This window comes from Chelonoidis abingdonii, chromosome 8 (genome assembly GCF_003597395.2).
Source record: "Chelonoidis abingdonii isolate Lonesome George chromosome 8, CheloAbing_2.0, whole genome shotgun sequence".
In the NCBI taxonomy this organism is placed as follows: domain Eukaryota; kingdom Metazoa; phylum Chordata; order Testudines; family Testudinidae; genus Chelonoidis; species Chelonoidis abingdonii.
This window is the reverse complement of record NC_133776.1, coordinates 413,790-430,968: the sequence shown is the minus strand read 5'-3', so window position 1 is coordinate 430,968 and position 17,179 is coordinate 413,790. Positions and strand designations below refer to the sequence as shown.

Sequence of the window (17,179 nt, the reverse complement as noted above, 5' to 3'; positions counted from 1 at the left end):
ATAGGTTTCCTTCATATGGACTGCATGACCAACTGGAATTGATGGCAAAACATTGCCATTATGCAGCAAAACAGCTTTAAGACTCGTCTTCGATGAATCAATGAACAGTCTCCACTCATCTGGATCGTGAACGATGTTGAGGGCTGCCATCACACCATCGATGTTGTTGCAGGCTACAAGATCACCTTCCATGAAGAAGAATGGGACAAGATCCTTTTGACGGTCACGGAACATGGAAACCCTAACATCACCTGCCAGGAGATTCTACTGCTGTAGTCTGGAGCCCAACAGCTAGACTAGAGCCAATCAACAATTTTAAGCATCATTTTCATTCTCAGTGACCCAGAATTAGTAAAATTTGACTACATTTATTTCAGAAGCATTTTGGCTGTAGAGCAGTGTAATGTACGGTTGCAGTGTTCATTTGATGCACCTCCTAGCCAAAGACTTCAGTGTTCCAGAAATAAAGGCTAATGTTGTTGAAATTGCAAAATACTTCCGTAACAACCACTTTGCAGCAGCTGTTCTGAAAAAAATGGGAGGAACCAAGCTAACTCTCCCACAAGACGTGCGACGGAACTCAGTAGTGGACTGTTTTGAGCAGTATCAGAGGGGTAGCCATATTAGTCTGGATCTGTAAAAGCAGCAAAGAGTCCTGTGGCACCTTATAGACTAACAGAAGTTTTGGAGCATGAGCTTTTCTGGTTGAATACCCATGCATCCGACGAAGTGGGTATTCACTCACGAAAGGTCATGCTCCAAAACTTCTGTTAGTCTATAAGGTGCCACAGGACTCTTCGCTGTTTTGAGCACTATATCAAGAACTGGCCTAATTGATGAGAGTTTGTGAACAAAATCCTGAAGAAATAGATGACACTGTCACAGCCAGAGTTCTCAACATTGAGCTTAAGAGAAATGTTGAACACATGCTGAATACCCTGAAGCCTGTTTCTGTAGCCTTGAACAAAATGTAGGGAAATAGCTGTTTTATTACTGATGCTGTTGAAATTTGGAAGGAACTGAGTGAGGTCTTAGAAAGAGAAATATGCAATGACAGAGTTAAATTAGAAGCATTAAAAAAACCAAATGGGACAAGCACTGTTTCCAGCTCATTTTCTTGCAAATATTCTCAATACTTGGTACCAGAGTCAAACCTTAACTGCTGAAGAAGAGGCGTTTAAAAAAAGTGAATGTTTAGCTAAATTAAAAAATGCATGTGTTTGTTTTGTTAAAATATTCTCTGTTTGCTGTTGAAGAAAAAAATCCAGAATACATAACGTTGTTGTTATAGTTAAATAAAACAATTTGTGTCTGTCTGGTGGTGATCTTCTCCTAATACAGCATGGCAAGAAAATCCTCCAAATATTAACGATTAACCTGTTGAATTGGAGATAGTTTACCTCCTAATGACTTCATAAATATGTGCTTCAATTACCTTTTGGTAAATGAAATAACTAAACAATCATTCATTTTGTGATATAGCTGTAAAACGAATCTGAAAAGTTTTCAAACTAAATCACTTAAAAATGTACAGTGTGTACCTTCTAAAAATGAAACCTACATGTATCTCTGAATTGTGATGAATATGTATTAAGGTTATAACAACCAACAAGAATGCACTTTTATGTAGAAATCCATGATTAAATCGAGTCTTCCTGACCAGTGATTTAAATCATTTAAATCAATTTTATTTAAACCTAATCTACTCTGATTATTTCTGACATAAGCATTAGTCTTTTTTCCATTCAGGAGATGCACATGAGTCTTCACCAGCACCATATTTTAAAAGCTTCACTTTTCTTTTTGTCACAAGCCTTAACTTTCCAGGATTCACATAATGAAATTGCTGTGGAAACAGGTTTTTTCCAGTCGCTCCTTGTACATTTTGAGATTCCACAGTTTTTCCACAGTTTCTTAAGGGAGACCGTAGCTGAATGATCCATCCCTAGGTGTTTTCTGATTTCTTTGGAATAGCCTCCTTGGTTGGCTATATATGATCCCAAATATTTAAATTCATCTGTTTCTTCTACTTGTCCATTAATCGTGATATCCACTTGCATTTTTTTAGTCATGTCAGTGTACATGCATTTTGTTTTCATCACATTCAGGAATAATTCATATTCCTCACTAACTCTTTTTAGATACGCCAACATTTGTTACGTTGCATCAGTGATTGTGGTAAAAGAGCATTGTGTCATCAGCATATCTGAGATCTGTTAAGTTTTTGCTAGTGGAGATCACAGCTCCTTTCACTTTGTCAAAAATCTTCCAAGGGTTGTCTCATATTAAATTATGTGTATATGTTAGATGCTTATAAAATACGCCCTTATCTCACACCACCCTTCCTAATGGAAACTACTTACTGTCACATACTGCTGTTTGCATCACGGTCTGTTGGCAGTGGCAGAGACTTGCGATGAGTTCAGTGATATGCTTTGGAATCCCCTTGTCTGCCAGTATCCTCCAAAAACGATCATGTTGTGTGATGTGATATACACTTTTGAGTAGCCAGTGAAGCATATGATTAATGGGCAATTTGTACACTCTCTGCATTTTTAAATTATGTGGTGGATATTGGTGATTTGGTTACACGTATCTTGGCTTTTTCTGAAACCAGCTTCTTGTAGTGTTAGTTGTACTTCCATCCTTTGTTTTTTGCAATCCTGGATTACGTAGAGGAGAACTTTGCTTGCATGCAATGTGAGGGAGATGGTACAATAGTTACTACTCTATTAGGTATTCCTTCTTTGATAAGGGCAGAAAAATTCCCTTTGTCTAGTCTTCTGGCCAATTTCTAGTCACCCATACATGATTACAAATTTTCTGCATAAGATCAGTACCACATTTACCAATTGCTTTTAACAGTTCTGCAGATACTTTATCTCTGCCAGGCAGTTTCATTTATATAATACTCTTGCAGGATTGATGCCTCCTACTCTGTGTCCACTCTTTTCTGTTGTTCTGAATTATGAGTGACCCTGGTATACAGAGGCATACAGGTAGCCACAGTAATCTCTTCACCTGCTTTTAATATCATCCCCGTCAGTGAGGACTGTCATCATCTTTTATGATGTTTGATTGTAGGCAAACCTATTTGCAAGAATTGTGAAGTTTTTTGTATTACTCCTCTACCTTGATATAACGCTGTCTTTGGGAGCCAGAAAATCTTACCGCATTATAGGTGAAACAGTGTTATATCGAACGTGCTTTAATCCATCTATGTGTGCAGCCTCACCTGCCTGGAGCACCGCTTTACTGTGTTATATCTGAATTCGTGTTATATGGATCGCGTTATATCGAGGTAGAGGTGTATTACTATGTTTATAACTGGTTCTCCATACCTTTTATTTCTGTCTCTCTCGATATATCTGTATATCTATATCTATAAAATCAATCAACAGCCTTAATCTATATATATAATCGCAGTTAACTCATGCGATTAACTCAAAAAAATTAATTGCAATTAATCACACTGTTATACAATAGAATACCAATTGAAATTTATTAAATATTTTTGATGTTTTTCTACATTTTCAAGTATATTGATTTCTATTACAGCACAGAATACAAAATACAGTGCTCACTTCATATTTTTTATTACAAATATTTGTAATGTAAAAATGATTTAAAAAAGTATATTTCAAGTCACGTCATAAAAAGATTGCACTACAGTACTTTTATCAGGAAAAGCAGCAGAGAATCCTGTGGCACCTTATAGACTAACAGACGTTTTGGAGCGTGAGCTTTCGTGGATGAATACCCACTTCGTCAGATGCAGGTAGTACAACCCATCCTGGACAATGATCTCAAACTTTTGCAGGTCTTGGGTGGCAGGCCAATCCTTGCCCACAGACAACCTGCCAACCTGAAACGTATTCTCACCACCAACTGCACACCGTACCATATTAACTCTAGCTCAGGAACCAATCCATGCAACAAACCTCGATGCCAACTCTGCCCACATATGCTAGCATAATATATACCTACCCTGAAATTTCCACTACCTGCAATCTGCGAAGTGGATTCACCACGAAAGCTCACGCTCCAGCTAGCATAATATATACCTACCCTGAAATTTCCACTACCTGCAATCTGCGAAGTGGATTCACCACGAAAGCTCACGCTCCACACTACGGGAAAAGATAAATGGACACAAATCTGATATCAGGAATGGCAATATACAAAAACCTGTAGAGAGAGAGCCTTCAACCTCCCTGGCCACACTTAATAGCAGACCCTTAAGGTGGTCATCCTGCAGCAAACAAAACTTCAGGACCAGACATTCAAAGAGAAAACTGCTGAGCTTCAGTTCATCTACAAAATTTGACACCATCAGCTCAGGACTAAAACAAAGACCTGTGAATGCTTGCCAATTAACAGAACCAGTTTCTCCTCCCTTGGTTTTCACACCTCTACTGGCTAGAACAGGGCCTCATCCTCTCCTGATTGAACTAACCTCGTTATCTCTAACTTGCTTGCAAAGCATTGATACCCTGCCCCTGGATATTTCCACTACCTGCATCTGACGAAGTGGGTTTCACCCACGAAAGCTCCGCTCCAAAACGTCTGTTAGTCTGTAAGGTGCCACAGGATTCTCTGCTGCTTTTACAGATCCAGACTAACACGGCTACCCCTCTGATACTTTATCAGGAAAGTGTAACTTACAAATGTAGATTATTTTTGTTATGTAACTGCACTCAAAACAAAATAATGTAAAACTTTAGAGCCTACAAGTCCATTCAGTCCTACTTTTAGTTCAGCTAATTGCTAAAATAAACAAGTTTGTTTTCATTTAGGGGGAGCTATTGCTGCCTGCTTCTTAATTACAGTGTCGCCTGAAAGTGAGAACAGGCATTCACATGGCATTTTTGTAGCCGATGTTGCAAGGTATTTATGTCCCAGATATTCTAAACATTTGTATTCCCCTTCATGTTTCAGTCACATTCAGAGGATATGCCTCCATGCCGATGACGCTTGTTAAAAAAATGTGTTAATGAAATTTGTGACTGAGCTCCTTGGGGGAGAACTCTTTGTCTCCTGTTCCATTTTACCTGCATTCTTCCATATATTTCATGTTATAGCAGTCTTGAATGATGATTGTTTTATGAACACTGTCACAGCAAATTTGACAAAACACAAAGAAGGTCCCAATGTGAGATTTCTAAAAATAGCTGCAGCACTCGACCCAACGTTTAAGAATCTTTAGTGCCATCCAAAATCTGAGAGGGATGAGATGTGGAGCATGTTTTCAGAAATCTTACAAGAGCAACACTCAGATGAGGAAACTACAGAACCCGAACCATCAAAAAAGAAAATCAACTTTCTGCTGGTGGCATCTGACTCAGATGATGAAAATGAACATGTCAGTCCGTTCTGATTTGGATCGTTATCGAGCAGAACTAGTCATCAGCGTGGATGCATGTCCTCTGGAATGGTGGTTGAAGAGTGAAGAGACATATGAATCTTTAGCACATCTGGCATGTAAATGTCTTGCAATGCCAAATACAACTGTGCCATGCGAACGCCTGTTTTCATTTTCAGGTAACATCATAAACAAGAAGCAGGCAGCATTGTCTCCTGTAAATTGTAACCGAACTTTTTTGTCCGAGTGATTTACTGAAGTGTAGGACTGAGTGGACTTGTAGACTCTAAAGTTATACATTGTTTTATTTTTGAATGCATTTTTTTGTACATAATTCTACATTTGTAAGTTTAACTTTCATGAGAAAGATAGCGCTACAGTACTTGTATGATTAGAATTGAAAAATATTATTTCTTTTGTTTTTTGTAGTGCAAATATTTGTAATAAAAATATATATTTGAAAATATAGAAAACAATCCAAAAATATGTACATAAATGTTATTCTAGTATTGTTTAACAGCATGATTAATCGTAATTAATTTTTTTAATCGCCTGAAGGCCTGTATATAAAATAAAAAATAAACCATTGTGTGGTCAGATGGTGACATCTCAGAATATGTGGTTTTGAGCATAATAGTTTTCATTTGATTCCAAAGCTCACTGGAGTTGGCTCTCCTCTTGCACCTGTACCAATACTTCAAATTCATTCTTATCAGAAGTTACATAATTGTTATTGATTCTGGTGAAGTCTACACACAGTAGTTGTCTGTTTAACTTCTGCTCTCCCACTCTAGAGGTGGCTTTATGGCAGTGGAGAACAAGTGATTAGTTTATATGTGTGCACAAGAAAAGGAATGATTTGGGATCTTTCAGGATGAAAAGTGCTATAAATGTAACATAAGTTACCTTCTCAATTGAGATTTGCATTATTTTAAAAATGGGACTTATTTGTATCTCTAAGAGTACTTTTACAAAATAATAAATACTGAAAAGTGAGTAGGAGTTTCAAAACGCATTAGTATTGAATTAGGAACTACATTTTACATCTCTAATGCACTGAGATAGGGAGTTAGTTTTCATATAGGATATAACTGTACCTATTATCTTGGGCTATCGAGATGCCAAAGGAGCACTCAAGGACAATAAGGCCATTATGGAGAAATTAAATTAATTCTTTGCTTTGGTCTTCATGGCTGAATATGTGAGGGAGATTTCAACACCTAAGCCATTCTTTTTAGGTGACATATGTGAGGAACTATCTTAGATTGAGGTGTCATTAGGGGAGGTTTTGGAATTAATTCATAAACTTAACAGTAACAAGTTACAGGGACCAGATGGCATTCACCCAAGAGTTCTGAAAGAACTCAAATGTGAAGTTGCAGAACTGTTAACTATGGTTTGTAACCTGTTCTTTAAATTGGCTTCTGTACCCAGTGACTGGAAGATAGCTAATGTAACGCCAAGATTTAAAAAAGGCTCCAGAGATGATCCCAGCAGTTACAGACCGGTAAGTCTAAGATCAGTACTGGGCAAATTATTTGAAACAATAGTAAAGAATAAAATTGTCAGAAACATAGAAGAACATATATTGTTGGGGAAAAGTCAACATGGTTTCTGTAAAGGGAGATCGTGTCTTAAAAATGGCAAATGAAATTTAAATATGGATAAATTTAAAGAAGAAATTGGAAGAAATAACCCCAACTAATACATACAATATGAAAAAAGCAAACGTGATTCTGGGATGCATTAACAGGTGTGTTGTGAGCAAGACACAAGAAGTCATTCTTTTGCTCTTACTCTGCGCTGGTTAGGCCTCAACTGTGAATATTGTGTCTAGTTCTGGGCACTGCATTTCAGAAAGATGGGAGAAATGGAGAGGGTCCAGAGAAGAGCACAAGAATGATTAAAGGTCTAGAGAACATGACCTACGAAGGAAGGCTGAAAGAATTGTGTGTGTTTAGTTTGGAAAAGAGAAGACTGAGGAGGGGACATGTATAACAGTTTCAGATATCTAAAAGGGTGTTATAAGGAAGAGGGAGAAAACTTGTTCTTCTTAGCCTCTAATGGTAGAAACAAGTAGCAGTGGGCTTAAAGCCAGCAAGAGAGGTTTAGGTAGGACATTAGGAAAAAGTTCCTAACTGTCAGGGTGGTTAAACCCTGGAATACACTGCTAGGAGGCTTTGGAATCTCCATCTGTGAAGATATTAAAGTAGGTTAGATAATGTCTGTCAGGGATGGTCTAGAGAGTATTTGTCCTGCCAGAGTGCAGGGGACTGGACTCGAAGACCTCTAAGAGGTCCTTCCGCTCTAGAATTTTGAATCTTTGATGGGGGCTAATTTAGCTACAGTGAATCAGGAAAAAGATCTTGGGGTCATTGTGGATAGTTCTGAAGACGTCCATGGAGTGGGCAGTGGCAGTCAAAAAAGCAAACAGTGTTTTGAAATAATTAAAAGGGATAGAAAAGAAGACGGAGAGTATCTTATTGCCCTTGTATAAATCCATGGTACGCTCACATCTTGAATACTGTGTACAATGTGGTCTCCTCCAATTCTAAAAAGATATACTGGCATTAGAAAAGGTTCAGAGAAGGGCAACTAAAATAATTAGGGGTTGGAAACGGGTCCCAGATGAGGAGAGATTACAGAGAGTTATGATTTTTTTCAGCTTGGAAAAGAAGAGACTAGAGGGGTATGATAGAGGCTATATAAATCAACCTAAATCGATGTGGATAAAGTAAATAAGGAAAAGTTATTTTCTTGTTCCCATAATATAAGAACTAGGGGCCACCAAATGAAATTAATGGGCAGCAGGTTTAAAACATAAAATGACTTGTGGAACTCCTTGCCTGAGGAGGTTGTGAAGGCTAGGTATATAACAGCGTTTAAAAGAACTGGATAAATTCATGGAGGTTAAGTCTGTTAATGGATATTAGCCAGGATGGGTAAAGAAGGGTGTCCCTAACGTCTGGTTGTAAGAGGGTGGAGATGGATGGCAGAGGAGAGATCACTTGATCATTGCTTGTTGGGTTCACTCCTTCTGGGGCACCTGGCATTGGCCACTGTTGGTAGACAGGATACTGGGCTTGATGGACCTTTGATCTGACCCAGTATGGCCATTCATATTTTCTTATGGTGTGAGGTTTTTATTTCCTCTCTCTGTGGTAGTCTGAAACAGTGTTTTTTCAAATAACTATTAATTGTCTGACTGCATATTATTTTCAGGTACTTCAAGTTTTTAGCTTCAAGTGGATTACCATGTATAATGGCTTTTCAAAAATATAATCCTAATACAAGTATGATAGATTTTTAAGAAACTAGAATGTCTATTATTTGGACACTTTCAATTTATTTGAAAAGCGTTTAGTCATGTTTTCATTGGAAATTGACTTTATTTATAGTAGATACAACGTTTAATGCTTATTTTGCTTATAAGGAACTTAAGTTTAATTTTTCACGTTAGTTTAACATGATGGACAGAAGAAACATTAGTCATTACTAAGCTTTCATTGTAATCGGGTAAAACAGATACACACATACTGTTGTAAGAGTGTTAAGTTTGGTAAACTGAAAATGATGATTTGTTTGAAGTGCATCTTATGGACACACAACTAAGTCATATTAGATAAATGTACTTAGTTGCTGATTCAAGATATGGTATCATCTGGCAAATCAATGGATGGGCTGCTTACAGAGCATAAGAAATTGGCTAAATGGTAAACAGAGGATGGGGAAATGCTTAGATTATCTTCCCCACCGCCCCCAACTATATCTGCTGTGGGGATTCTAGTCACTGGTGATCAATCACTGATGTAGTCACACTAATGCAAATCCCTAATTGGAAGAAACAACGAGGAGTCCTTGTGGTATCTTTAGAAGCTAACAAATTTATGTAGAAGAGTGATCTTATAGTAGAGGTTTGTATAGTTGCTGCTGCATCAGTGGTTGGCCACTGGTGGCTGAAATCAGGGAAAATCCCTAGTGGTTTATATGAGAGAGATCTCTGCTGGATTTGGAAATGGACTGGAAAGAAGTTAAAAATTGAGTTTGGAAGTAATGTTTAATGTTTCTGGAAAGAGGCTAGAGAAGTTGCCACATTTCAGAGTTTTGGATGAAAAGAATAAATGCATATAATAGCATTATTACCTTTTGTAATAAAGTAAAAAAAGGCAATACTGATTTTTTTTATGCAGAAGTTGCATTAACAAGACTAGAAAATTAGGAAAATGGCAATTTTCTGTGACAAAAGAAACTCAAAAGCACGGTGAAAAGTAGGCTTTTTGGGGAATTAGAGATCAGGAAACTGGAAATAACTTTTTTATATTTAAGCCACTGGTTAGCGTCTTGGCCGGGTAAGTAGTGAGAAAGTTGTTACCATTTAGCAGCTTTGTGGGGAAATGAATTGGTGGTTTTTCTATTTTCTAAAACCCACTATTACACGTAGGGCTAATAGGCATCCTTATTAGGAGCTTTGGCAGAGAAGCCAAGGCTAAAGTGGGCAACTGAGCTGTGGTCATTCCATGGCAGTGCTGAGATATTTCAGTAGGGCACTAAAGAAGTTTGCACAGTGCTGTACCAGTCTGTGACTATATGGATTTATTTGTTCAGCTTTCCTTACTGCTTCATTTGCCTGAAAGATTTGAAAACAAAAGTATGCTTATTCCTTGCTGACTTAGAAAAAGTCTGGGAGGTACAATTTAGCAATATTATTTAGTATCATAAATGTCTATGGTGCAAGTAGGTAATTGAAAGACATATTTCATGAGCTGAAAAGTTTATCATCTAAAATAAATGATTAAAACCTGGGAGGAAGGGAGGACAAGAATTATGGCAACAAGATAATATGTTTGCCTTGGTTTGTAAGTATTATTGAGGGCCGAGACTATTTTTTGTAGTGTGTGTATGAATTTGTTTCTCCACTGGGAAGACTAAAGTTTGTAATCTTCATGGAAAAATGTATTTCGAGAAAATGAAGGCTAGAATAGTTACCCTTCCAGTATTTTCTAATCTAAAAATGTTTAACATTAAATGGACACTATGAATTTGAAATCTACTGACTTCTAAAAAAAAAAAAAAAAAAAAAATTATAAGTATTTTGTTACTATCCCAATTTCTGAATCCCCTGTTGAATTTTGTGTTATGATCATTTTTCGTATATTAAAAATATTTTTCAATCCTTTTTTGCTGTGTGAAAGATTTCAGAAATAAAGGGTAAACTGACTATGCCAGGGAGATAGTGAAACTTACTTATATGCATATTGCTGTCAAATACACAAAACAAAGTGATCTTTGGTTATAGAAATTTTAGAGGTTGCATGTAACAGTAGTAGATAAAACATTTAGACATAATGTTTTAAGTTGATGATATTCCTTTAAATTTATTGTACTTTGATCTCTGAATAGTGGAATTGGCACCAGAACACGCCTACTTTCATGTACCCCAGTAATTTTCCTAAGAATTCTTTACTATATGTAAACATCTATATGGGGCAAATATTTAAAATGGAAATTTTTGTATATTCTACAGAAATATCGGTGTCAGGATGAAGATACACCTCCACAAGAGCATACCAATGAGGTGACTGTTCCAGAGTTGGTTCATGTATCAGAGAAGAACCTATCACAGATTGAAAATATCCATGGATTTGTTTCCCACTCTCACATTTCTCCAGTAAAGGTAGGGATTTTTTTTAATGTAAACTATTTTTAATAGGTGTTTGAGACAATGAATTATTGCTTTCACAAACTTATGGTATTTTGGAAAGTAGGTCTTGTTTGACAAACCTGATTTTTTAAAAGAGATCACAGATTTAGTTGACAAAGGTAAAAGTAATATACTTAGACTTTTGTAAGGTGTTCGACTTAGTACCATAACATGGTGAGTGAAAAAAATATTAAAAAACAAAACAGTATCAGTAAACACATGTTAATAGGATCAAGAACTGGCTAACTGACAGATCTCAACAAGCAGTTGTCAGAATGATCTGGATCACTTGGTAAGCAGGGCCCTTTCAAACAAAATGGCATTTTAATATAGCCAAATGCAAAGTTGTATATGTAGGAACAGTGAATGCAGGCTGTACCTACAGAATGGGGGACTAGCACAGAAACTAGTGACTTGAAAAGGATTTAGAGGTCATAATGGACAGAATACTGAAAATGAGCTGCCATCATGGTGCTGTGGCAAAAAGGACTATTATGCAATCCTTTGGTATGAACAGGGAGTAGTCAGTATGAGTAAGGAGGTGATTTTACCTTTTTATATGGCATTGATGACACCAGTACTGGAATACTATGTGTGGTTCAGGTATCCACATTTTTAAAAGGATTTTGCAAAACTGGTGCAGGGGAAGAGACATAAAAATGATTAAAGGGCTGGAAAAAGTACTTTGAGAGATTTAAATTGCTCAGTTTGTTTAGATTATCAAAAAGGAGACTAAGTGACTTCATTACAGTGAATAATTTATCTTAGTGGGGAGAAAATACCATGCACTAAACAGCTATTTAACTTAACAGAGAAAGATGTTAAAAGAACCAATAGCTAGAAATTAAAACTAGACAAATTCAAGTTAGAAATATTGCACAAATTTTTCAGTGAGTTGGATAAACTCTTGAAACAACCTACTGCAGGAAGTGGTAGATTCTCCATCTTGAAGTCTTCAAATCAAGACTGGCTGTCTTTCTAGAAGATATACTGCTGTCAAATACAAGTTATTGGACTCAATACAGGGGTTACTGTGATATTCTCTGGCCTGCGATCAACCTGTGATGTCAGCATCCATCACTCACCTGCATGATAAGTTTTCAAACAAGGACCTTCATGCTTTCTCTCATGCTGCCCGCACACTTGAGCTCCCTGTAAATATCTGCAGAACAAACTTAGTATCCTCCTTGAAAACCCTCTGTGAAACTCTGCTTTGCCCCAAAGACTACAAAATATTTGACAGTGGCTAGGCAGCTGGTGTTCTTAGACCACTGCCTACCAAGCTGGTCAATATTGTCTTGTTTTCTTGTATTCCCCTATTAGTCACTCTGTATCCATCTGTTGTCTCATGTTACGTAATCTGTTTGAGGCAGGGGCTGTCTTTTTGGTCTGTATTTGTACAACACCTAGCAGAATGGGGTCCTGGTCCAGGGCTCTTAGGTGTTATGATAATACAAATAATAATAATTAGTTGCAAAAAGCCTGTGCTGTCTCTCAGTTGTGGCGGATGGGCCTCAAGTAATGCACCATCTGTAAAGTCTCCCTCATAAAACCAATGAAATTGTCGCAATCAAACTGGAAGTAGAGTGTAAGGGTGATGACTGGTTGAGTTACCCCTGATATCAAAATGATCTAGTGCTGTTGGCATAGGATAGATATGCCTTGGTGACAGCAAGGCATGTCATTTGTAAAGTAAAAAATAGCTGAGAATTTAAAAATTGGATGGTAACAGGCCATGAATCACAGTGATAATTAAACCTGGTGATAGTCTGAACAGAAAGTTCCCAGCCATGATTGTAGTTTTCATTGCTTCTCGCTGCTCAGCAAACATTATAGCAGGGTAGCCAATAGGCAGACCATGGGCCAAATCCGGACTGCCACACACTTTTGAATGGACTACAAAATCTTTTTATTTCCTTATTATTGTTATTACAGTCTGAAATATGTTTCTCTGGAGTCTGGACCTTGACTATACTTTGACCAAGAAATTTGGACCTTGACAAAAAATAATTGACTACCTCTGAATTATAGGCTTCAAAGAGACAATCTTTAGATAACAGGAAGTTCAAGCCTCTTCTAGTCCCAGACCCTATTTATTCTGAATCACCTTTATCGTACAGAAAACTGTCTAAACCAATAAATCAGTGTCTCTTTAACAACAAAGTTACTGTGTTTGAACTGTCAAAACTGAATGCATTCAGAACTTTCGATGTACCCTCCTCTTTTAAACAGTTTGAGAATGTACTGTTAGATGTGAACATGGCTAGTCTGTTGTATAATCCTACTTCACTCTTTCTTCATAGTGATACTGCAGATGCTCATAAAACCAGTATCTGTGAAAAGTAGGTTTTATTGTACTGTACCTATACATTGCTATAACCTTGAACGATAATATATGATGCAGTGTAGTGGGTTTAGCGAAGAGGTAAGACATGCAAGATGTATCTAGTTGTCTAAGTAGAATGGAGGCTTTTTTCCTGTGAAGAAGCATATCAGTTTCATAGCAGGAAGAGCAGCCTTGTCAGCTTGCTTGGGTAGGTTTTTTTTTGCTTAACAAGGAGCAGTTTAGCTGCAAAGACAGATATGCATAACCTAATCTGAGTCATAGCAGTCATCCTAGAAAAACATGTGAAAGGGGAAATTTGGGAAAATCTGTGTACAAAATTTAGTTTGAGTTTATTTAATACTAGAAAGTTGTCATGTTCCTAATCCACCAAAGTCTTTTTCCATTTTACACAACCCCCAGGGTTTAAAAGAAAAAAATGTGTGAGGAAGTGGCTCTCAGTTTTGTTGCAGATACAATCTGCTATTGATAAATGTAGCAATGTAGAGAATTTGCTTCTTCAGTAGTCTGACAGCAACAGCTAGTTAGAAATTAAAAAAAAAATATATTGTATGTCACTTGCTTCTAAATTAAATGTGACTGATAAGACAATCTCACTTTAGATATCTGGAAAGATCCTGGAAGAAATTATTAAACAGATAATAGGGTTATATGGAATAGTCCAGCAGATCCTGACAAATCAGTCACATTTCCTGGCCTAGTGCAGTATGTGTATGGGAAGTTAAGGATGTGATATATATATATCTTGATTTTTAATAAGGCCTTTTACACAGTCCCGCATGACATTCTAGTAAGCAAACTAGGGCAGTGTGGTCTAGATGAAATTACTATTAGATGAGTGCACAACTGGTTGAAAGTGTAATCAAGAGTAGTTATTAATCAGTGGTTCTCAACCTGTTTATCATTGTGGGATGCATGTGTGGCCCACAATATGTTACCTGGGCCACAGGTTGAGAACTACAGTGTCCTGCCCCCCCAAGCCCTCCCACAGACCAGCTGCCCTCCTTCCCTGTCCAGAGACGCCTCCACAAAGTGAGGTCAGGAGTGGAGCCCTGGGCATGGGGCTGGGTGAGAGGGCAGATGGGCGGCAGCCCGAACCTGCACCCAGTTGTGCAGGACTGTGCGGAAGCTCCGACTATAACCTGAAGCCTGTTGTGTGGGGCCCATGGCAGCCCTGATCCGAACCTTGTTGTATAGGGCCGGGTGGCAGCCCCGACTCTTGACCCTAGACCTTCCAGGGCTGGGCAGCCAGGACTCCAAATCTTGCTGCACTGGACACCTGGGCAGCCTTTAGCATGCAGCTGGGCTGCAGCTGTGTGCTAGTTGGGCCGGATGCGGGCTGCAGGTTGAGAACTATTGTTATTAATAGTTCACTATCAGACTCAGGGGGATGTATCTAGTGGGGTTCCTCAGGGATCTGTCCTGAGTCTGGTACTAGTTAACATTTTTATTAATAACTTGGATAATGGAATGGAGAGTGTAGCTTGTGGGTGGCACCAAGTTGGGAGAAGTTGATCGCACTGTGGAGGCCAAGACTAGGTTTCAAAATGACCTTGATGTATTAGAAAATTGGTCTGAAATCAGGGTGAAATTCAGTAAAAACAAGTGCCAAGTATGACATTTGGGAAGGAAAAATCAAATGCACAAGTACAAAATGGAGAATTGGTAGTACTGCTGAAAGGGATCTGGGGGTTTTAGTGGATCACAGTTGAATGAGTCAACAATGTGCTGCAGTATGTGAAAAAGGCTAAAATTGTTCTGGGGTGTATTAATAGAAGTCTTGTTTGTAAGACACAGGACATAATTGTTCCAATCTACTCAGCACTGGTAAGGCCTCAGCTGGATTGCTGTGTCCAATTCTGGGTGCAGAATTTTAGAGAAGATGTAGACAAATTGGAGAATCCAGAGGAAAGCAACGAAAGTGATAAAAGATTAGAAAATCTGACCTCTGAGGGCAGGTATAAAAAAAAGTGGGCATGCTTAATCTTGTGAAAAGAAGACTGAAAAGAGTCATGATTAGTCTTCAAATACGTTAAGGGGACAGTGATCAATTGTTCTTCATGTTCACTGAAGATAGTGTAGCTTGTTCTATAGTTTGAAATTTAGCTAGAATTTAGCAATTTAGGATACAGTAGTCTGAGAGGCTTTTGCCCCCAGATCAGCTATGGTAGTGAGGTTGTCATTAGAGTAAGGACCCTGAGAAGCACATGAGAAACAATCCCCAATATCTTTACTCTTATTACACTTACTTTATTAACAAGACAAACAAGATCATACAGATGGCAGTATAGCATGCGAATACAGAACATCCAGAACTTTCATAACTCACATCATTCCTTGTGGGAAGCCCTGGAGTACGTGAGGTGATACCAAAACATTAGTAGGTGGTCGTCATTCTGCTGTGCCCCACAGCATACTGACCAGTTAACATCTTTTATAATATGTTATGCTGATGCCCTCTATATCTTATACACATTCATAAGGATTTTAGCCCTTTTTTCTATATGTGAACTTCTCCACTTACATTGGTATCCCCATTTTCTACAGGTTAATTAACTATTTCCATCATAATCATTAGTATTATGTCAGTTAGTTGACATATGCGGTGTTGTTGTAGCCGTATTGGTCCGAGGATATTAGTACGACAGGGTGGGTTAGGTAATATCCTTTATTGGACCAACTTCTGTTGGTAAGAGACACAAACTTTGGAGCTTACACAGAGATCTTTTTCAGGTCTTTCCAACAGAAGTTGATCTAATAAAAGATATTACCTCACCCACCTTATTCCTTCTGGTCTCTCTAGTTGACTTGAAGTTTTTATGGTATTCCCACTGTAAATGTGTGTAAGTTTCGTTATTTATTCCTTAAATTTATCTTAATATACTAGTAACATTTATTTGTGGTTTCATACTTCCTGCCAGTGAACTTTCTTATGAATGGGATTAATCTTGTGACTTGCTGTCACTCGTGTGTTTGTTCCTTATATCAAGGTACTGATGTCAAGCTAGGCCACCTATCAAATGATGAGGTGTGTAGTTGACTGGTCAGTTCGTAACTCTGGTGTTCTACTGTACTGAATAGTGTTTTTCAACATGTTTTGGTTAACTAGCCTCTCAACTCTGTTGCTTTGTTTTTTCTCTGCTTCATCAGAGGCATATTGAGCAGCATCCAGTTCCTTGATAACTAAAATAACAGAGAAAAGCTTCAGAAATAAGAAATAAAATAAAATAAATAAAATAAAAATCAAATCCCTTAGATAAAATTCCACTGATTCCAATCATTAAGGGTTCATTTTCCTTTGTATCCAGTCATAGTATTGAAAGAGTGAGCACTGATTATTCTCCCTGTGCTGGGATGGACTCCTCTGCATCTGAGGAAAAGAAGGCCATCTTGTCAGATCCTCAGGTTGGACACCAATAAGACCTGTAACAGAGCACCCAAGCATGGACCCAGTTGTTCTGGTAGCAAGAATGGTTTCAGCTGGGTCAACATGCCCAATCCCCTTCTGCTGAGATATCATGATGATTGAGAAGATATTCGTGGACGGGCATAAGTCACACAAGGTGAACTGCTGTCAGTTCTCAAAACCTCCATTGTCCATTTGTTTACCAGATTCTTCAATTTGGGTATAGTAGCAATGGTTTTAAAAACAACAACTACAAAAAAAAACAAAACGGAAGGGAAGTCCAGAAGGGGGAGATCTTGAAAGAGAGTTACGAGCGTTTCAATAGGAGTTAGGCAGCTAACTGCCTTTTTGTGTCTTTGAAAATCT

The 17,179-nt window shown here is 37.9% G+C and overlaps 1 protein-coding gene and 1 long non-coding RNA gene across 31 annotated transcripts in view; one reads left to right on the top strand and one right to left on the bottom strand.

The window, feature by feature from the left end:
- The window catches only part of LOC142047248 (uncharacterized), a 498,878-nt gene extending 483,836 nt beyond the window's left edge, over positions 1 to 15,042 (bottom strand). The window contains exon 1 of the long non-coding RNA XR_012656443.1: positions 15,027 to 15,042. This is a non-coding gene — a long non-coding RNA (uncharacterized LOC142047248). The remainder of the gene's footprint in view (positions 1 to 15,026) is intronic.
- Positions 1 to 17,179, top strand: part of DLG1 (discs large MAGUK scaffold protein 1) — a 408,238-nt gene that overhangs the window by 122,063 nt on the left and 268,996 nt on the right. For 27 of the 30 annotated variants that reach the window (XM_075069025.1, XM_075069021.1, XM_075069020.1 and 24 more), the window contains one exon: positions 10,887 to 11,036. The exons of the other annotated variants lie outside the window; for them this stretch is intronic. In XM_075069025.1, coding sequence (XP_074925126.1) covers positions 10,887 to 11,036 — 150 coding nt within the window. The remainder of the gene's footprint in view (positions 1 to 10,886; positions 11,037 to 17,179) is intronic. 30 annotated transcript variants of the gene reach the window in all.